The 22,395-nt window shown below is 43.3% G+C and overlaps 1 protein-coding gene across 2 annotated transcripts; it reads right to left on the bottom strand.

The window, feature by feature from the left end:
• Positions 1 to 651: 651 nt before the first annotated feature.
• Positions 652 to 22,305, bottom strand: LOC6548456 (protein unzipped). Of its 2 annotated transcripts, none has more exons than XM_001976679.3 (5): positions 22,157 to 22,305; positions 21,612 to 21,701; positions 1,792 to 2,573; positions 1,386 to 1,735; positions 652 to 1,331 (listed from the first exon to the last, which is right to left on the bottom strand). In XM_001976679.3, the coding sequence occupies exons 3-5, from the start codon at positions 2,543 to 2,545 to the stop codon at positions 924 to 926; spliced, it is 1,512 nt and encodes a 503-aa protein (XP_001976715.2). In that variant the 5' UTR covers positions 2,546 to 2,573; positions 21,612 to 21,701; positions 22,157 to 22,305; the 3' UTR covers positions 652 to 923. The 2 variants fall into 2 exon arrangements, with proteins under 2 accessions (XP_001976715.2, XP_026836505.1); XM_026980704.1 differs by lacking the exon at positions 22,157 to 22,305 and adding an exon at positions 22,021 to 22,119.
• Positions 22,306 to 22,395: the final 90 nt, after the last annotated feature.

Consider the following 22,395-nt stretch of genomic DNA (forward strand, 5'->3'; position numbering starts at 1 on the left):
CTACTCGTTTGATTGTAAAGATATATAAATTGGTCGTTAGAAAGTTTAGGACTAAAATGTAACAAAGCTATCCTTAACTGTATTGAATTGACAGCATTCAATCAGCGTAGTACAATTTTTTTTGTGAACAATAGATTTGAGAAGCAAAAACTTAAAATTTAAATTTTGTGTATAAGGAAACCAATTTTGTTTCGATTTTCATTTACAAGCCTTTTATTTAGTTTATACGAAATTAGAGATTCAATGTTTCTTTAATGAAGTTTTAATTGAAATCAAATCGATTCTGATAGAGAGTAGCCTTAAATAAACGCAAATCATATTTAAAATAAAAGTGCTCAAATAAAAAGTTTCTATTTTACATATTTGGAGTGGTTGACTTAAGAAATAGCATACATACTCGTACTTATGTTATACATAGGTTTACATATTAGACATACATCATTTTAGAGAGCGCGATTTATAATATCATCCCTAAACAAATGTCAATTCAAGTTTAGTATTTCTTCTACTTGCTATTAATGCTGCTTACTAACTACAAAAATGAGAAGCGATTTAAATCATTGCAAATAAAAGAACTTGTAAAATATTTCTACATAAAAATATGAATATATTTATTTTTATTTATACTTTTGATTCATTTCCGCTTGTAAGGGGTTCTGTTTAGGAATGTATTACGTTTATTTTCATGATCATTTAAATTCTTTTCGCTTGCATGCGTGTTATAGAAGAAGCCTTGGGACAAGTATAAAAAATATCGACTCTTGCTTTCCGTTTTCACACCAAATTTTTTCCCGGTTCTTGGGGTTTATATATGCCTACAATGTCTATCTGCTTATTTCATCTCTCTGACGCTCTCAAAGACGGGTACAACAGGTACAACAACAACAATTAAACGCTATACTAAGTCCAGAGCTCAATTTCATCTACAGACTCAAAGAAAGTGTTAGAAGTAGCGTCAATACAGTCGACCCCGCAATAAATGTTGACCCCGCTGCGTTGACTCCGAACCCTGCCAGCGCCACATCCTTGCCCGGGTTGGAGGACATGTTCTCTGGAGCGTCGTGCGAATTTATTTCGTTGCTGGACGGTGAGTCGTGCAAGGTCTTCTCCAGCGTATCGGGACCTGAATGCTGCACCCCATTGTCCTTCATATGGACCAGAGGGGGCTCGTTTATGGGCGTCGGCTCCTTGGTGCTGGTTGTGGTGGCATGTGTCGTGGTCGATGTGGATGTGGTCGTTGTGGTGGTCGTTGTGGGCACCAGAGTACCGTTCTCAATCCAGTAGACGGGACTGAACTCCAGCTTTACTTCCTTCAAGTAGCTCTTTCGCACCTGCAGGTTGAAATACATTAGAACTTGGCTTTACAGAACGCTCAAAGCACTTGCCTCTGCGCTGATCTTCCGGGAAACGCTTTCGTCGCTACCGTAATAGAAAGCAAAGAGCTTGCCGCTGTACGGCGCCTCCAGGGTCACATAGTTACCACGTAGCGTAACATTAATTGCTGTGCCGGGCCAGAGTTTCGTGTGGACTGCCTTGTTTTCCGATCGTTTTTCGGTGTGTTTCAAGGCCCAATTAATTTCAGCCGGGACGGCTTCATCTTTTTCGAATATTTTTGTGGGCAGACCCCGAGCAACACCCTCATGGGATCCCCAATATTGATTATAGTTGAAGGTATAGCTTAGAATGGTCTCCACAGTGCTGTATTTATCTTCCAGATTTTCAAGCTTCCTAGTAACTAAGAAAACAGTTGATGTTATTAAAAGCTAACAAATTGTATTTGATTAGACTTACCCAGTTCAGTCATGTTCTCTTGAATATCAGTGCGCAAGCGATCCAATTTGATGTCCCTGAGCTCATACCGGAAAGGCTCTGTCTCGACTAAAACCTCGCCATCGTCGTAGTACTTCTCACGTTCGGCTTCAATGACCCTAATTTTTCCCAGACCCACAGGCTCCAAGTGGCCCAGATTGAAGTCTGCTCCCCAGTGGGTGACAACGCCGTCCTTATTCGGTTGACTTGGGGCCCGATGGCGACCAATGTAAGAGTCATCTCCAATGCGTATGGCACCCACGGGAACTCCAGCATCGAACTTACGCCAATGACGCCAGCCAACCTTCCCCAGGTGCCCCTTGTTCATCAGGACATCGAAGCTGTCGTACTTTCCGTGCTTATAGTGGGCCGCAAGGCAGACGTGTCTCTGAAGGATTTTCTCGGTGTGGCCGGACACTTGGATGCCATCGATTGGCACACGACATACGTACATGGGGTAATGCTCATCCTCAGTAACGTACTTTCCGCCTTCAACGGCGAACTGCAGCTGTGTGGCATCCTTGGGGTCGTAGCTCTCCCATACTAGGGTGCTCGAGGTAACCAATTGACCCAAGACCGATGATGCGTTTTTGTGGGTGAACACAGAGTGCTCCGCAGCCTTTGCTGGAGCTAGGGTTTGAAGAAGGACCAGGAAGCAGCCTAGACCGATTAAACAACTAGTTGGTGCCATTCTGCCAATTGTACTTCGTTGTGACTGGACTCTGACTTTTGTCATTCCAGTTTGTGCCCAAAAGAGGTGGGATCTAAATATAAAAGCAGAGAAAAATAATTAATAATTGATTAGGCAATCTTCAAAAAGTAAATTCGATTTTCTCAAAACTTCAAGCAACCTGCCTAAATGGTTTTTGGCAGCCAAACATGACGGAAGTTCACGTGGTCGCCTTTCGGAACATCTTTACTCCCTTTGGTCCGAAAAACAAACACTTGATGCGAGTATTCCAATGAAAGTTGAAAGCGGAAGAAGCAAACTGTTATTTGTCTGCGCCAAACAACTCCTCCGCCTCCTTTCGCTACTCCCATTAGCGGCATCAATGTCGCCGAGCCCAGCACCGAGCTGTCAATTTGGGCACAAGAAGGGGTAACATGCTATACGTCTGCATGTTGTCCCTATGGAGAGGATTCCCAATAAATTTGTCGCTTGTTTACCAAACTTTCGTGCGGACACACGGCGTATACGTAACTTTATAATTTAATTTATGGGCGAAGCGGAGCGAAGGAAGAGACGTTTGCTGCAGCGGAAGTGACTGCTCGCCATGTTTGTTCATTAGCAAGCATTGTGATCAGGACACGGACACACTGGTCACGTGGGTACGAGTGCAATGCACATTTACGGCAGCACACAGCTTGTCTTCGTCCTTGTTTCCAACCGAGGTGGCTCTTATAAACGAACCCAGAGCACTTGCCTCTAGGTGTCCGGGTTTCAGCTGCTCACCCATACTGACCCGTCCCTGGCGAACCGTAACGTAACCGTCTGCAGCGGATATGAGATGATAAGGTTACATGCAACATCATTTGTTGCCTTGACAAATGATGTGTTATTGTGATATGTTTCAAAAGCCAAACTCGAGGGGATGACTTTACGCTCGCCGGGGCCAAGTAACTGTCGAGTGCCGGGAGTTTAAGTGGGCTGGGTCAAAATTTAAATAATACATGAGCACCCACAGATAGCAATATCTTGGTCTCGGCTTTGTGTTCATTGCTCAGAGAACTTGTGAGAGCACAGAGAACACAGCACCATCCTGACAGGAGGCAATGCTCAGCTTCTGTTCCTTCCGGCTGCACCTACGCGAGCTCCCAGTGAGTAACCAGTTTAAGCAGTGAAGCTATTCCGCTGTGACGCACCACTTGCCACTTGAGGCACTTGCGGAATACTGGCATTCCTTCGGCCATCACCGGAAGCAACTGTCATAAAAACGTCGCGGGTTGCGACCGGAGGCAGCAACTTATGGATATTCACATTTCGAGGCATATTGACCGACCTCTGGTCACCGACCGCATTGTTGGCCCGTTTTTGCCCATGCAATTAAAATGCTAAAAATAGCCGAAGCGAAGACCGGGCAAATTGGCGAAGGCATCGCAGAAAATTATTTATTAAGGTCCAGCATAGTTGCACAACACCGAAGCCTCCCCGCCAGCCGACACCCTGCATTAATTCAATTGAGCGCTCTGGCAGTGCGGAAATCGGTCGGCGGAATCTGATCTGCCCGTGGAGGAGATCTGCCCATGGAGGAGTCGGGAGTCCGGAACACACAAGCCGAGAAAGTTCACGTGGCCTTGTATTAAATCACATGGCCTGCAACATTCTCTTCGGCTTGCGAGTTCCCAGTTTTCTCTGCAGGTTAGCTTATTAAGATTTACGAGCAGCAGGGCCCGGTGAAAGGTCTGCGGGTTCTGCAACAGCGTAGGGGAAGGGGAAGGGGCAGGGGCAGGGTCGGGGCAGCCTGCGGTAGTTTAATTGGATTTTATTGAACTTTGACTCTGACCCTCGTGGTTGAGAAAGTTGCAACAAGTTGGTGCGGCTGCTCGTGCCTGTGCAACACGACATTGGGTTGCACCCAATTGATTCAGCTAGTTGTTTTGAATTATAGTCGCTGTTCTTGCCGCAGCCGCACTAACCACTCCCGTCCTCATTCGCATTCTGATTCCCATTACTATATGAGGGCCCGACCCGCGCTTCAATCAACTCAATTGGGCATTGTGCATTATGACTTTGACATTACAATGATCCGGCGTCCGGGCGTTTCAACACTTGATTTCTCACTTCGCCGTTGGTTAGTGCCTAAAGAGCAAGGGTTCAATGCTCTAGGCATCGCCTTGAAATATATGTAAGCAAAAAAAATTAATTAGAAAACCATTAAAGCCAGTAACGGCCGGCAAACACTTCCCGGCACCATCCGAACGTGATGTTGCCTCCAAACTAGCATGGGAATGTAGCTATAAATAAGTGGACCAAAAGCGAAGCAGATTTTCAGATTTGGAAGTATTCGCTATGAATGCTCAGGGTTTGGGGCTGGAAAATGAGTACGCAATAAATCACAGCTTTCAAAGGGGTACCTTAATTAATAGAGTTAGCGAGCAATTGTTTTCAGTTCATCGGTCAACTTCTTCGAGGATTGAGAAAAATGTTAAATAAAATGGCTTGACCGGACAATACGTATAGTGGAATTTAGTTAACAATTGCGGTAATTGCTCACAAAATCAATTAAAACCATTTCCTTCATATTGATTAAGCAATTACTTATAAGTCGGTGATAGTTAGCAATGCCTATAACACTTACGGCGTATACAGCTATCCAATGCCCTCACTTTTTACTTTTCAGTTAAAAGCAGATTGAATAACTGTCTTACTCCGGTTTGAAAGTACTCAACGATTGCATGAAATAGTTATCCGCAATCCCAGCTGAAGCTATTTCTCAGTAACTGGTGTTCAATTTTTCCATGTGACTTAATTGATGGTTCAGCTTGCGTGCCGTTTGCGAGGCTTTCCTCAAACGCCGATTGAATCTTTTAAAAACTCATACGCGATTGAGCGATCGGGTCAGGTATCAGCACAAGTATTATCTGAATTATATAATTGCCTGTTCGTTATTGTAATTTGCTCGCTATCTGGCAACAGGTGGCACTATACCTTCAGCCTCCCACGCTTTCGAGAGTCCCGGCCTACACCGCTTCCCCTCCCGCTGTTCGTGGCTTCCAAGCCACTTCAACGCAGCGAAGCAAAGCAGTTAACCAGCGAAGCACGACCAAAACGGCTGGTTTTGCCGGTCGGTCTTTTTCATGTCCGACAAGAAACCAACGAGAAAAGCAGAGGGAAATTACTATTCTGCTGTTTCTAGCTGCAAGCGCAGCATTACAAAAACAGTTGTTAACTTAATTAAAGTGCCCAGCTCAAAAGCAATACGAGGTAAACGGAAAACCACGTGCTTTAAAAGCCTGATCACAATCGAACAACGCGTTTGCTGGTTGCCGACTACAATAGCGGATTACGAGGACCTGATTTAAAATCGTAATTGTATTTATTTTAAATGCCTAAGTGCCATTAGTCCTGCATTTATGACCCATGCTGAGCCCAAATCTCCTTGTTACTCGTCAAATATAAAGATATATATATCTGTATGTATACATACGAATAAATTTTAAAGCTCCGACATCACAGATCCATTCCACTGACCCCAAACCTCCCAGCTGCGTCAGAGCTCTCGAAGAGCCCCAAAGTTTTCACACCCCGGCCCCACCACTTCCAACCTGGCAGGCCCATTTGCATGTTGCATCAATTAGGGCGTCTAGAGCGGTCCGCTCAGGTTGGGCCGGCTACTGGCGGCTGTTGGTGAGCCCATTAAATTGAATGCAGTCTGCACGAGGCACGTGACAATGGGCAGCATGTGTGCCCCATCTCATCGGGTGCCCTGCGTCGCTTAAATGTACATTGTTTGCAAAGCGATTCCACTACACTCAATTAATTTAATGGATCAATCGATCGCCGTGTTTGATTGGGGAGCCCGAGTAGTTAAGTTAACAGTTTTAGCAGTCGAAGGGGGGAATTCCACAATTTGCCACCTGGCTAGCCGCCGTTCAGGGAGACTTTTTGTGTTGCCCCTTGGTTGCCTCACTGTTCTTGCTACCTTTGAAGTGATGGAAAACTTGATTAAGCCCGAAATTGAAAGCTAGTTCGTTACTTAATTATACCCGTTACTACCCGTAGAGTAAAAGGGTATGCTATATTCATTGAAAAGTATGTAACAGGCAGAAGGAAGCGTTTCGGACTATATAAAGTATATATATTCTTGATCAGGATAAATAGCCGAGTCGAACTGGCCATGTCCGTCTGTCCGTATGAACGCCACGATCTCAGAAACTACAAACGCTAGAATGTTGAGATCAAGCATACAGCTTCCAGAGACAGTAAAAAACTGCTACGGTCACATTTTTCGTAAATGTAATATTTTTTTACTTTTTTATTAGTCTTGTAAATTTCTATAGACTTGCAGAAAAACATTTTGCCACGCCCTCAAAACTCCATATCTCAAGATATCTTGATCGGATTTTAAAGTGGCATACCTCTAAACGTTTCTGCCGAAATTCTCTACAAATGTGCATTCAAATTTAGAAATATATTTTTTTTAAATTTTTTTGTCAATTTTCTGATGTATGATGTTGTCGTAATTCAGAAATGTCCAAAGACTGAAGTTCAAAACTCCATATCTCAAGATATCTTGATCGGATTTTGAAGTGGCATACCTCTAAACGTTTCTGGCGCAATTCTCTACAAATGTGCATTCAAATTTAGAAATATATTTTTTTTCAATTTTTTTGTCATTTTTCTGATGTATTATGTTGTCGTAATTCAGAAATGTCCCAAGACTGAAGTTCAAAACTTCATAACTCAACTTGTCTTGATCGGATTTTGAAGTGGCATACCTCTAAATGTTTCTGCCGCAATTCTCTAAAAATCTGCATTCAAATTTAAAAATATATTTTTTTTTTTAATTTTTTCGTCAATTTTCTGATGTATGATGTTGTAGTAATTCAGAAATGTCCAAAGACTGAAGTTCAAAACTCCATATCTCAAGATATCTTGATCGGATTTTGAAGTGGCATACCTCTAAACGTTTCTGGCGCAATTCTCTAAAAATCTGCATTCAAATTTAGAAATATATTTTTTTTCAATTTTTTTGTCATTTTTCTGATGTATGATGTTGTAGTAATTCAAAAAAATTAAGAAATGTCCAAAGACTGAAGTTCAAAACTCCATAACTCAACTTATCTTGATCGGATTTTAAAGTGGCATACCTCTAAATGTTGCTGGCGCAATTCTCTAAAAATCTGCATTCAAATTTATAAGCATATTTTTTTTCAATTTTTTTGTAATTTTTCTGATGTATGATGTTGTAGTAATTCAAAAAAATTAAGAAATGTCCAAAGACTGAAGTTCAAAACTCCATAACTCAACTTTTCTTGATCGGATTTTAAAGTGGCATACCTCTAAACGTTTCTGCCGAAATTTTCTAAAAATGTGCATTCAAATTTAGAAATATATTTTTTTTCAATTTTTTTGTCATTTTTCTGATGTATTATGTTGTCGTAATTCAGAAATGTCCCAAGACTGAAGTTCAAAACTTCATAACTCAAGATATCTTGATCGGATTTTAAAGTGGCATACCCCTAAACGTTTCTGCCGAAATTCTCTACAAATGTGCATTCAAATTTAGAAATATATTTTTTTTCAATTTTTTTGTCAATTTTCTGATGTATGATGTTGTAGTAATTCAGAAATGTCCAAAGACTGAAGTTCAAAACTCCATATCTCAATATATCTTGATCGGATTTTGAAGTGGCATACCTCTAAACGTTTCTGGCGCAATTCTCTAAAAATCTGCATTCAAATTTAGAAATATATTTTTTTTCAATTTTTTTGTCATTTTTCTGATGTATTATGTTGTCGTAACTCAGAAATGTCCCAGGACTTAAGTTCAAAACTCCATAACTCAACTTATCTTGATCGGATTTTGAAGTGGCATACCTCTAAATGTTTCTGGCGCAATTCTCTAAAAATCTGCATTCAAATTTAGAAATATATTTTTTTTCAATTTTTTTGTCATTTTTCTGATGTATTATGTTGTAGTAATTCAAAAAAAATTAAGAAATGTCCCATGACTGAAGTTCAAAACTCCATAACTCAAGATATCTTGATCGGATTTTAAAGTGGCATACCTCAAAACGTTTCTGCCGAAATTCTCTAAAAATGTGCATTCAAATTTAGAAATATATTTTTTTTCAATTTTTTTGTCATTTTTCTGATGTATGATGTTGTAGTAATTCAAATAAATTAAGAAATGTCCCATGACTGAAGTTCAAAACTCCGTAACTCAAGATATCTTGATCGGATTTTAAAGTGGCATACCTCTAAACGTTTCTGCCGAAATTCTCTAAAAATGTGCATTCAAATTTAGAAATATATTTTTTTTCAATTTTTTTGTCATTTTTCTGATGTATGATGTTGTAGTAATTCAAAAAAATGAAGAAATGTCCAAAGACTGAAGTTCAAAACTCCATAACTCAACTTATCTTGATCGGATTTTAAAGTGGCATACCTCTAAATGTTGCTGGCGCAATTCTCTAAAAATCTGCATTCAAATTTAGAAATATATTTTTTTTCAATTTTTTTGTCATTTTTCTGATGTATGATGTTGTAGTAATTCAAAAAAATTAAGAAATGTCCAAAGACTGAAGTTCAAAACTCCATAACTCAACTTATCTTGATCGGATTTTAAAGTGGCATACCTCTAAACGTTTCTGCCGAAATTTTCTAAAAATGTGCATTCAAATTTAGAAATATATTTTTTTTCAATTTTTTTGTCATTTTTCTGATGTATTATGTTGTCGTAATTCAGAAATGTCCCAGGACCTAAGTTCAAAACTCCATAACTCAACTTATCTTGATCGGATTTTGAAGTGGCATACCTCTAAATGTTTCTGCCGAAATTCTCTAAAAATTTGCATTCAAATTTATAAATATATTTTTTTTCAATTTTTTTGTCATTTTTCTGATGTATGATGTTGTAGTAATTCAAAAAATTAAGAAATGTCCAAAGACTGAAGTTCAAAACTCCATAACTCAACTTATCTTGATCGGATTTTAAAGTGGCATACCTCTAAATGTTTCTGCCGAAATTCTCTAAAAATCTGCATTCAAATTTATAAATATATTTTTTATTAATTTAAAATAACTCAACTAGGAAACGTTTCCGACCATATAAAGTATATATATTCTTGATCAGGATCAATAGCCGAAGCGAACTGGCCACGTCCGTATGTCCGTCCGTCTGTCCGTCCGTCTGTCCGTTTGTCCTTCTGTTCGTCCGTCACAAAACTGTTACGCCCACACTTTTGAAAACCGTTTAATTTTTTTTTTTCATTTTATTACTTTTCCCCAATTTCTACCGATATTCCAGAAAAGGTTGAAATTTCTCGTTTTGCACTTCCATCTAGTTTTAAACTAGTTTATGCTTGCCTCGTTACGAATTATCAACATTATTTAGTATTCAATGCAAATATTGAGCTCATAAATTTCCATTTAAAATTAAACCCGTTTTCATACAAAAATATATACAAATATACACGCATATTAACTAGATTTAATTAAACAAACATTTCGAAATGTTGGAGTGAAGTGGAAAATCTTTAATTAAAGCCCTATTAAGCAAACAAACGAGCTGCTAATTAATTAATTTGGAATGCCTTATAAAATTGTCATTAATTTCAATTTCAGAGCCACTCAAGGAAATTAGGCGTACAACATGTTGTGCATCAAAATATAATGGCAACAAAATAGAAAAACCAACCGTTTTTGACATATCGAATCATTGAAGGTTTTCTTTAAATTTAGTTGAAAAACTTGTCCACCAACAATTCCCAGCGATACGTGAAAGACCGTGGCTGAACATCTGAAAATACTTCGTTATAATTGCTTTTTAATTATGCACGAAAAGTAAGGGCATTAGACAAAAAGCACTCAAAGCTCTTGAAGACACTAATTGAATTCAATAATGTAAAACGCCATTTTTCCTTGCAGGCTTCCGACAAAAGACATTTCGCCACGCTGATGGTGTACTTTTGATTGTGTAGTTGGTTTTTTCCAACATTTTCCCCCTCGATGGGAATCCCATTGACCTCTCGCAGATTGCGTTGTTCCGAAATTGGTCATGGGCCGTTGGAGAGTGAGCCATATGTGCTTCGAGCGCTCTAGGACTACGTCATCATCGGAGCACTGCACAGGCAAAAACAAAGCAAAACCGGTACCAGTGTAGCGTTCTTGAAGCCAGCGAGCCACGTGCTGCTCCCAAATTGATACCGCCAAAAACGTAAGAAAAAAGAAAAAGTAGCTTGAACTGGTTTTTCAGCTGGAATCAATCTAAAGCTATGCCTATTCTTGAGCAATTCGTTCTGAAATAAATCAAACTCTGGAATCCAGCATATCAAAAGTTTGATTCAACGCCAAGGCCATATCGGGTGAAAGCTTTTATCCAAGTATAATCTGTCAGCATTAATTCAAAAGCTTAGAATTGAACCTAAAGAACCTAATTGCCGCAAACAATGTATATTCTACTGGTATATGTACCATAGCATTGTTTTTTGGCATCTAAATTCCACCATATGAATTGCGGAGCGGCGTTGATCTGTTGTTAAATTTTAGATGGAAAACTCGTCATGCGAGCTTTTGCTCAGACCTTGGGATTGCCGGCACTTTTGTTGGGTTCATCTATTAACAGTCATATAATAGCCGTTTAATTTGCACTTTAGATATGTAATTTATTATTAAAATGGGGCTATATTGGGAATAAATAATGTACGTGATGTAGATCTAGCACAGAAAGATAACTTTCTGATCCCATGAGGTTCTCTTTGCCTTTCAATATGCCTTTAGGACTAATACCAAACAAAAACACTCCATGGTGGTCGAGGGAAGTTCCAGTGGTTAAAGAAGTTCCAGGTGGGGAACTCCAACCGCCGCCGTCCAACCTCTTTTATTAGACATGGTAAGTCATGTAAGTCCTAACTGCGGTTGTGGCAAACACACCATCTAACTGTACTTCCACACCATGGTCGAAGGTATGCTCAGTGGAGCAGAGAAACGCAGCATGCCGCGTCGGCACGCCGCGATTCATTGCCAGGGCTCCATTAGCACCTCATTGACAGAGAGTCGGAGAGGCGGAGAGGCTCGGGTTACGCACATCCCAGACGACAGGGAAACTGAACTGCACTTGGATGCCATGCATAAGTGAATGCCAGGCCGGCCTAGATGCATTGATGCCTATCTAGGCATCTGCCTAGATGCGTCGCGTGCTGCACTCATTACATATCTCCGCGCTAGAACTTGGCCATCGATCCCAAGCCGGCCTTCGTGGCTTGTAAGCTCCATCCTCAAGTGTTTATTGAGCGCTTGGCAGTAAGTTTTGACAGCCCATCAATTATAGTCGAGCATTGCTCATACGCCCAGTGATGACGTGATGCCTTCAATTTGATGGACACAAGTGCTATTAACAAAAAAGCTAGGCTTCCCAATGTTCCTCGTCTTTTGAGCCGCGTTTCCCAGACTTTTAAGAATTTGTAGTGAATTTAGTTGGAAGTTTCCATATTTGTCACTTTCAAGTGTCCCCGTCCCCACAAACTCATTTTGACCCAAACGCTCATTTGTTATTTGATCCTTTTGCCCCAACTGGCTTCCCAGTTTCAGTCGGTAATTAACTGGCAATTTGAATTTTGGCTCTTTCACTGTAGAAAATGTGTCCTTCTTCCCTTTTTAGTACCAGGGTTCTTTTGCTTCAGTTATGTGTTTCTCAATATCTTACCCGACCGCTTAATGTATTCAATTTGTACGCTACTCTGTTCGCCTAATTTGAAAGGGGGGATCTGCCCCAAATACCCCGCAATTTGTTATGATAGAAGAACATTTCCATTTGCAGCAAATTTAAGCTCGTGCGATACTCAGTGTCACTTTCAATTTCTAGCAATTTAGTTCGCGTTCGCAGTTAGTCTAATGTGTGTCTCTGTTTTCTCTTCTGGATAACTGCGTTTCCGTCGATGAGGTCAGCAGCTAGTAATCCATGTTATGCATAAAGTTGGCTTAATAAAAGTGCACAGCCTTCAACTATTGCAAGAACTCACTCCAAAACGGGTTTTCGGAAAATTGCTCACATTGGAAAATGCAATGTACGTATGCTGATGCTATTATCTGCTCAGCTGATAAAAAATTCACTGGATGTTAGCCGCAGCTGCAAACGAATGCAAATGCAATTTGTAATACCATTTTGTTCAACAATGAACGCACAATAATGTAGAGCACGAGTAGCACAAACATGAAAGCAATGAAGGTGGCAGTATCATGCCGACTTCGACCATGAAGGGACTGCAGGTGATGCACCTACTGTGGTGGACGTCTTCGACCGCTCCTGTTCTAATTGGCGCATTCCAATTATCATTCCACTCCCAGTTCCTTCCTGCAGCGGCGGTATTTCAGCGCGGGTAATTATATAATTCAGTCCGGGTGAAGTCACTGCATTTCTAATTAAGGTTTTCCAGCCATCATCGCCGATGATCTGCGAGATACGAGAGCCCGGGTAGCGGGGTAGCGGGAGCAAAAAAAGTGTGTCAGACACTTGACATTAAACATTAAATGAAATGAAATTGCCGACGCTCCATGTTTGGCATCTATTGCTGATGACATCGTTTGACAACGTTCCATGGATGCGAGCGAGCACCTAATGACCTGTAACTGCTCCTCCACTGGAAAGCTGTGCTGCTGCACTGCGTGGGTGAGGTGAAGTGGGTCGTTGTTGTTCTTGCGGTCGAAGTCGTGCGTCGGAGGGTGTACTGTACGGTGATACGGGGCGTTAAACGCGATAAGCGGTGTTCTCCATGCTCGCACGACAACCTTCTCCACAAAGTGAAGAATCCACGCACTCTGGTTGCCTTCCAGTAGGTCATAGCCGAGAAAAATGGAGAACACTTAGCCCATTGTCTTTATTGAGACGTAGAGCCGCACTCAAGTCATCAAATGCAAGGCAAAATATGGTGCAACTCGATCAAGTCACTAGAGGTGCACATTTTTCGGATTCTCCCTCTTAGAGAACCAGCACAAAATGTATTCACTAATTCGCATTATTTTCGCACGAAAAATAAATAAATGCAAACAGCAATAAATGAAAGCAATAAAAGTTGATGCGACGGAGGAGCTCAAACAAGCACACGAATAACAAACCCCGAAAGGCAGACGCACTAAAAATACAAATTTTACCCAACAATATACTGAAAAAAATAAATAAAAACTGGAACTAAGTGGTGAGCCGAAAGAAGTGAGAGGCAGGGCTCGCCAATTCTCAGACAAGGTAAATAAAGCAAACGACCCCCGGAGCCACGAAAACCCAGGCTGATCTCACAGCTCGGATAAGTGTCCCACAGAAAGAGGAAAGCGTTTGTCTATGTTGTAAAGCTCGAAGTCGTCATCCAACACTTACAGAAAAGTATTGCAAAGAGGTAGTAATATGTTCACTTTTAGGTGTGATATTTATATTTTAAAAGCTAGTTAGTTAGTCGCTGCTAGTCCGGACTTAATCTGTGTTTTGTATACCGTGGTCATTTTGACACCATTTTTTTCTCTGCATGTTCCGGCAGTAGTAACCGTCGAAGGAGACGTCGCCACTGCTTGTAGTTCAAGGTGCGCTGGTGAGTTGTTGAGAGGCCGACCGGCATGCGGGTGCAGTGGAGACTGGCTGGCACGGACGACGGTCAGGGGCAAGCAGCAGGGCTTATGCTCCGGGGGCGCACTGCTTGCCGATGTCTGCCGTCCGCCAAGTACAGGCACCAACCAAGTCATTCTGTATGTGCACTGTAAATTGACAATGATTGCCCACAATTTGCTCAACACAAAACGCCACAGAAACGAGCAAGAAAGGCTGGGAAAGCCAGTTGAACGGAGATGCAAATACAGAACGCGCTGCGAGCTGCAGATACAGATATGCCGCTGCAGATAGAGATGCAAGTGCTGGAATCGCAGCTACTTTATGGGTATGTCTCTATGTGCGACTTGTTTCCAGTTCGCCGGGAAGCCGTCTCATAACTCTGGCCACTTAAGTTGTGGCGCAGCCTCGGCCGGTGGGGGATCGCAAATCATCGCGGGCACCGCGGAGGGGTTCTGGACCGGCTGTAGGGCATCTTCACACAAATTTGTAAGCAGCTCCAATGATTTCTAATTAAGATTGACGGTAATGAAGTCGTTTTAAGCCTGTCGTTGTCCTGTCTAATTGACCGCTCATGTTATGTAAGCAGCAGACCGGCAACGCACATTTCACTTGGGCCTATCATTCCTATATGGAGCCGCAGATATAGATCCTTAGATGGATTGAACAACCCATGAATAGTGCGAGTAATTGGCTCGACTGAAGCCTAGCTGAAATTACACGTTTCATTGGAAGTAACAATTCGAATTTTTGTTTTTTTGCAGCAACAACAGATTTTTAATCATAATTTGTTTAAAAAATTCGTCATACGACAAAAATATTGCCTGAGTTGTGCAGCTTTTTAATCATAACTATGTTAAAAGCATTCGCTCAACAAAAATACGCTTAATGTTTTCTGTATCCAATGATCTAAGCTTACAATCCGTATCACTTTCCTGCTGGCTTTGAGAAAAAGATATTTTAACAAATTTTCACTCTGAGGAGGTCAAAGCTGCTTGCACATGGTAATCTATCACTTGAGCCGACACTATCGACGCTAAATCTCACGAGCCTGATGCGATTAAATATCTTGGCACAACAAACTGATAGTTATGAACTCCGAGTGCCTGGCGGGACGGGGAAAATGGGGTACCGTTAGCCACGACTCGAGCCAGGCTAATTGCAACGTCTTTCAGTGTGGAATATGGAATATGTGTGGTAAAAGTAAACCAGTTTGCCGCGTTCAGCTACCCGCTCAAAGTCAATAAGCGTAATCTTCACTGCACGTGGGGCAGCGGCCACTGAGGAGGCCAAATTCCGAAAATCCGCTAGAACAAAGAGGCCGCCAGAGGAAATGGAGGCTTAAGCAACGATGCAACGGGAAATGAACGATGCTCGTCAGTTAGCAGGATGTGGTCATGGATTAGAAGCCCTAAGCTTACAGTGAACTCGGCTACATTTTACCTGGCCCTACCTCTCCGTTCGCTAATCGATATTGGAACGTGCTGTTTTACATCAGCTAATTTGCGTCCCGTCTCATACACTAATGAATGAATATAGCCAACAAACTGCAGGATCATAAAATAAACTTGCTAATTAATTATGAAACCGCGGGCGTTTTTATGGCCAGCCCATTAAATTCCGTGGTTTTGCAGGCTAGCGTGGAGAGCCACGAGTCCGCTGACCGTCAACTGTGTGCCATCCAGCAGGCCATTCCAGGTGCGAAAAATTCATAATTTTTGAGGTCAGCCCGTTCCCGCGTCCCACTGATCTCAACCACAGGCGGACGCACCTCATCAATGTCCACAGAGACCCCTCAATAAAGGTTTTCGAATTAGGCGGCCCAACCTCAAGTGCCGCTAATTTGCCTTAGACCTCTTGCTGTGTCTGCAATTACAGATGTGAGATTCGCCCGCGCAGAGATGCAGATTCTTATCTCGATTGGTTGGCGCCATACTTTTTGCTTGAACTGTTTGGGGGAGGCCAGAGGAAGTCCAATATTACGGCGCACTCGACGTTTAGAGCGGGCAAACAAACAAACGGCATTTTAATTGGAGCTGACATCTGTGTGTGTGGATATCAAGCTTCTGTTGAAATTTTGAACAACCCATGCAAATGCCAACAGCAGACGCTTAGAAATGTGGCACACCACACACAATACAAATCCCCCTCTCTGAAGTGGATGACCATTCAGGCTGAGCTGTGCAGAATTCGGGGGCGACATAGAGTCCAGTTGAGGACTCGAGAATCCCATGGTGGGTGCCTGAAATTCTACCACAAATTCTGAGTCCAGCCACAACCCAACCACGAACTCAATCAGCTCGTATAAAGTGGCTTCCATAAATCAATAACACACAATTTCAGTGATCCAGTCCATTATCCAGAGTCAAACAGCCCACTACAATGGAGCCAACGTGCAACCCGGACAATTACCAGGAAAGAAACTTGGCAGGACTCTTCTGAAGCTGGCTAGTTTTCGGTGGCCAGCCACATGGAAAATTCGTATGGTCAGGGCAACTCCATTCCGGGGAAGGGAAGGGAGCCAGCAGCGCACTTTTGCAGTAGCAATTTTACATGAAGTATATAACCTGTCTTTAATTTGCAGCGAAAGCGTGGTCGGCAGCAAGTACATCATGTCAAGTGCCAGGACAGGAGCCCAAACATGAGACATTTGCTGACATGACATGGCGCCAACACCAGCCAGCCAGCAGCGTGGTATTCCGCCGGGGACACTCCACTCAAACTGCGTAGTGCCAGGCATTGGAGCCCGTCTATTGATTTTCCATTGTTACATGGACATTTTCGTCCTTGTTGTGCCGTCACTCTGGCATTTGTTGTCAAGCACTTATCGCTAATACCCTGCAAAGGTTTTTTGCAATGCTTCCTTGGCTGTGAGGGGATCCGTGAAGCGTGCACTCAGGACATTCTGGAGAAGCTTCCCGTTGACCTCGTCTCAGCAGTTACCGCAGCTGGAATCGAAACCTTGGTCGAGGCTCCACCTCTACTGTCGTTGGGCGGAATTGCAATTCAGCCTGGATGGCGGGGAGGCTCACGATATCGAATACGGGAGCAAGGGCATATTAAAATCTCTGCCTCAGGCGCGCAATGTGGGATTTGACTGCAAACAGCTGTGCCCGCAGTTCTTCGGGAGTGGGAGTGGGGGTCTGCTGCTGGCTTTTGTGTATCTTAAATTTAGCGTTAACTTGCAGGTTCTCGGCTGCTTTTTACTTTGTGCTTCCTGGCAGGATTCACCCTCGAAGGAAAGTGAAAAGTTCCGCATCCGAAACACGCCTTTTCACAGCGCCCCACACAAAGCGGTTTTCGTCGCCGATGCTGGAAGTAATAGCGCCGGCGGGAGACGAGTTGAATGGGCCATAAAGTGGTGGGCACAAGAACTTCACTGCTGTGGCCTTAAATTTCCAACAAAGGTTCGTCAAAGCTTGATTGGAAACTTAAGGAATAGGGCATAGCCATGCCGTTCCAGAGAGTTAGATTATTCGAAAGCACATTATTTGCGCTTTAAACCAACCCGTTGGCCCTCCAGAGTAACAACAAACAAACGGTTTCAAAGGCACGCAATCCACTTTAGAGGAGGACTTGGGTCTAGAAGGTGTGAGAGTGTCGAGTATGTAAACGGCCAGAATGCAAGTCATGTGACTTTTCCCCGGGCAATGCGAGTCTGAGGGGTGACAAGTATGTGGGCAGGAAGCCAAGGAGCGGGTCAGGAACCAAGCCGCCCTCGAAACGCGGCCAATAAGTCCAACGACAATGTGGGCAATTTTGAAATTTATCACAACAAAGAGCCAAAGGGTCCTGGCGAAGGGCATGCACTGCCAAAGAGTCCTTCGCGGGGTGGTTTTCACATTATCAACGCCGCAGGATGCACGCAGGATACGCGTGGAGAATGCCCCGGATCGGTGTTGAGAAATACCGGCCCAAATAACCATTTGTGTGTGGAAATTAATTTTTACTTTATGTATCTCGCTTTGTTTGTTTTCTTTGTTTACAGAAAAGTGAATTAATTGGCGGTGGGCGCCGCTCGACGGCCGTTTTAGGACCATATCCAGGATCTGGAACGGTGCACGTGCTGTTTACGAAGTTCGCAGTAAATGGTGCTTGCGGCATTTTATTGTTACCGCATTTGCAAAGAACAACCGGAAAATGTAAAGAATTCAAATGCCAATTTTGGCGCTTGTTTCCCAGCCGGAAAATCTCGCTTTGTAGCCCAATGCCGGAAATGCAGATGAAATTCCTATGGAGCACCCGAATAACATAAAGGAAATAAGCCTCGAGTTTCGCACTGGGAAGTTACGTACTCAATATTTCAGCCACCACTGTGGCCCAAAGAACTCTACTCAATCCGAGGGTATATCTCACTCAAAGTTTGACTCACGAAGGACAGCGGCACAACAACAGCGGAATAGAGATAGAAATAGCAAAATAATAAAATAACAAAATAAGCGAATGCCACTTCCAACCCCCCGGCTGCCAGTCTGCAGGATGTACTGCCCGAAAAATAGAAGGCACGATTTGCGAGTGGCAACAAGAGCAGGGGCTCAGGGCTCAGGGCTCTGGGCTCTGGGAACGTGTAATGCTGTAAGCAGGGCCAGACGTCGACCAGAACTGAGCCAAACCACCCCTCGGCGGCACCGGCAAGGATGGGTTCGGCGGCAGAGGACAATGCCACAAGAAGAAGCAGCTGCTGTTAGTTGCTCACAGGCTTCTATCGCCTTTTCCATTTTCCTTTTTGCGTGAGTGTCTCTGCGCGTCATCGTCGTCCTCGTGCCCATTCTTCCATTCTTGGACAGAATCCTGAATCTCCTTCACAGCGCCGCGCTCACGCTCATCTGGTTCCCGTGCACTCGACAGGCTGTAAGGAAAGCTTGAGTCAGAATACGAAGTCCCACAGAACGTGATTCATTCACGGAATTCTCCCAGCGGCTCAGAAGTCAAGTCCTGGAGACTGCGACCCGCTCTAGTTTGTCTGGCATTCAGGTGATTCACCCAGACACCAAATCATCGTGAGTAGTGAACCCAACAAATGAAACTTGGTAAGGGAGTTCAAAATTGAAATCTAGAATAGAGGATGCTGCAGATGCAGTGCCAAGATATTCGGATATTATTTAGCAATAATTTCGCTACCTTCAACAAATTCAATCATAATCCAATACTCATCAATTTAATCCAATCAAGAGGGCACATTTCAAGATCACGTTGGAGAACAAGCGCCATACAAGGAGGCGATTGAATCACTTTGCATAGCTAAAGTTCAGCATAGAAAATAATCATAGAGAAACTGAGTCATGATCGATGTATGAGAACAGAATTCGATTCAAGGTTCCCTAATAAATCTTCGATATGATGACATCACACCCCACTACAGAGTCAAAAATTTGTGTGCAAATATCTCAATTAAGTTTAATGTATTGTGAGCTCAGCCTGTCAAAATAACTTGAAAATGGGCCAATTTTTTCTGCAGGAGTAACAATTAAATAGAATCCAATATGCTAAGCCCTCATTTCTTTGTACACCCTTGCCAAGACAACCCCAACAAGCTAGAAACTCATCAGCACCACTAATATTGCCTTCTGTCGACGGAGTGCACGACCTCTCATGCCTGACGTCCATGAAAGGAAATTGATTTTTATTTTTGGGAGTGCTTGGAGGTCTTCCCACCATCAGCCGGATCCAGGCCCAAATGCACCATTCCGTCAAACAAGCAAAGAGAATAGAAGTCAACCTACCGCAATCCGAAACCCAACTGAGCAACATCGGTCTTTATGCATATATCTCTATGCGAACTTGCGAGCCTATATGGGCCATCGCGTGCTCGACGCGAGTTAATTGGGCGGAGAATAAAATTTCATAATCAACAACTGCTAGCAATGGGAAATTTACGACGTTCCCCGAGTTGCTGCTCTCCTTTTGGGCCATTAACTGAAGAACGAATGACTCATCGCGCCTCCCACGAATCCTGCGACCTTCAACAGGATCCGAGGGAGACCTCAATGCGGCCAACGGCTTCGGAGCGAATTAACTGCCAACTTTTGTTCATATCCTGAATCCTGATAGCAAGCCAAGGTTTCGTTATCCCCTTCGCTGCCTTCGCAGACAATTGCCGTCGCCCCGCGTCCTTCCCCCTTTCAGTGCTCCTTGAGCATTTATTTGTTTTCGTGCCGGTGTCCTTTGCCTCCAGCTCAGCTGTGTGCGTGCGGCGTCAAATAAGTTTGCCACCCAGGGGCAGGGGGTCGGAGAGGAGGCGTCAAGCGAGCGAGCGACAACTTGGCGCCATTTCAATGCCGCCAAGCTTCAGTGGGGCCCCACTTGGGGATATGAAATGTCAGATATTCAGGGGACCCACACAGAGTATTTAATATCCAATCATGTTACCAGGCAATATGTATGTATGTAAATATTTTCAGCTGTTGAAAGTGTTCATGAATGAGTTGCACATGTCCCCAAATATACATTAAATTTTGCCACTAAGAACGCAGTAACGAGGTGTGATTAAAGCAAGAAGTAAATACACAAGACATATATTAGCACAAATGTGTTGATTGGAAGATGATATCACAGCAAGAACGGCAACAATTGAGTGCCGCCAAAAATCATTCTAAAAATATGTAAATTTGCGAAAATAAGTAACTGACGAGAGAGGGAACAGCCATCTCCAGACAAATCGAAACCAAACCAAACCATCAAAATATATAAATAAAACAAGTTTTGATGGTGGGCCGCGGAGTCGAGGGCTTAGCGAGTGGACCCAGCGAATGAGCAAATCGCATAAGATTAAAGAACGGATATATTCGCTGGGGAGCTTATCGGATATCTGATTTTCGATCCTGGCCAGCCGAATTGGGCACTGACTTTAAGGGCCTTTAAGTCTGGGCTTAATGGAACTGCCTTTCGAACAGGACACAAACACAGTCGAGTTTGCGGGGTTTTCAACTCGATTAACATCGAAAATCGATTCTTGCCCTCGGGGGGAGCCCGGAAGCACTTACAGCCCAGCCGAGTCGTAAATGCGATGTTCCACGGCCCCCATTTACTCAACGACCCCTTACGTATGCTTATTAGGTCGAACGTGCTCTACCACGGGACTCCGGGCCAGGAAAGCTGTCTGCGGCAGGGTTTCCGGACGGACCCCATCCGATTCCAACCCAGTCATCCAGCCATCCGCCACTTGAGCAGTAAAGGCCTTTGGCTATGTTGTACCGGGATCCTTTGGGAACGAGCATACCTTGTTGTCTGCCGCTTGTCTGGTCTTTCATTATTTACAGCCTCCCAAAAAAGGCGAATAGCAGAACCGGCGCGGCCCACTGTCCTTTGAAGATTTGGCCAGTTTAATTTATGTGGGCTTGTTTTCTTTTTCACTAGCAGTCTCAGCTCAGCGCACATTAAAAATTCATTATCAGCATAAAGCTGGAGAGTCTCGGGTTGGCTAGCATGATTTAGGAAAGATAGGTGGCTCACCTTACCACAAAAATTCCATGGAAAACCAGAAACTACACGTGCAATTATCATCGCTGTCTGACCCAGTTGCTTCAAGGAGAAACGATGGCTTACCTGAATCAATAATTCCTGGCTGCACGTTAGTTTGCCATCCAATGAATCCTATTCGCAGGTTCGGAGGTTCGGAGGCACTCACTTAGGATCCTGGAAACGAGAAACCATAGACAAAACGTGAGAGTCTGGCGGAACTAGTCGGGACTTCTTATCCATAACAAAGCACCAAGGCACTCGCGACAACAACAATCGATTCTGTTCGTTTGCAGTTAATTCTTCGGCGATGCAAATTGAATTCGCTATTGCGCTCTAATTTCGACACATACACGCGCACACGCACGCCACACACACTCGAACACAGGGAAACTGGTCAGCAGGCGAATGACGTCATTGCCAAGGATGCTGCGCGCATCTCAGGAACGCTGCCAGCAGTCGCACTTCGTTTTAAGAACTTAGATCTTCCTCGTACTTGCATTCACTGTATAGTCCGTTTCTCCAGAATTGAAAGTTCGCCAGAAGCCCGCCAGATATTTTATGAAAGTCAATTAAATTGCGACTGGCGCCAAGCACTCACTTTTGCCTGGGATACCCGGAATTGGACTTACTGATTCAAGCGCGGACCTTCACCGTTCCTCGAAAAATTCGAAAATAACTGTAAGTATCCGCACATCCGCGCATTAGCCCAACGGTTTATCGAAGTTTGGTTTACCACGAACTGAATCGAAGAGAGGACAGTAGGCGAGACCCGGAAAAAAACCACAAAACGAAAAGGCGCTATGGTATTTCGTTGACGCCGTGCGGTCCAACTGAAGGAGGAATTGTATCAGATGGCAACGCTTGCAAG

Source organism: Drosophila erecta, unplaced genomic scaffold (genome assembly GCF_003286155.1).
Source record: "Drosophila erecta strain 14021-0224.00,06,07 unplaced genomic scaffold, DereRS2 tig00000092-arrow-pilon, whole genome shotgun sequence".
In the NCBI taxonomy this organism is placed as follows: domain Eukaryota; kingdom Metazoa; phylum Arthropoda; class Insecta; order Diptera; family Drosophilidae; genus Drosophila; species Drosophila erecta.

Bases quoted from the DNA above. Each gene is read 5' to 3' on its own strand.
- LOC6548456 (XM_001976679.3), bottom strand. From the start codon at position 2,545: ATGACAAAAGTCAGAGTCCAGTCACAACGAAGTACAATTGGCAGAATG. The intron at 1,736-1,791 runs GTAAGTCTAATC...CTGTTTTCTTAG, and splicing joins AGAGAACATGACTGAACTGG to TTACTAGGAAGCTTGAAAAT. The intron at 1,332-1,385 runs GCAAGTGCTTTG...TTCAACCTGCAG, and splicing joins CCCGGAAGATCAGCGCAGAG to GTGCGAAAGAGCTACTTGAA.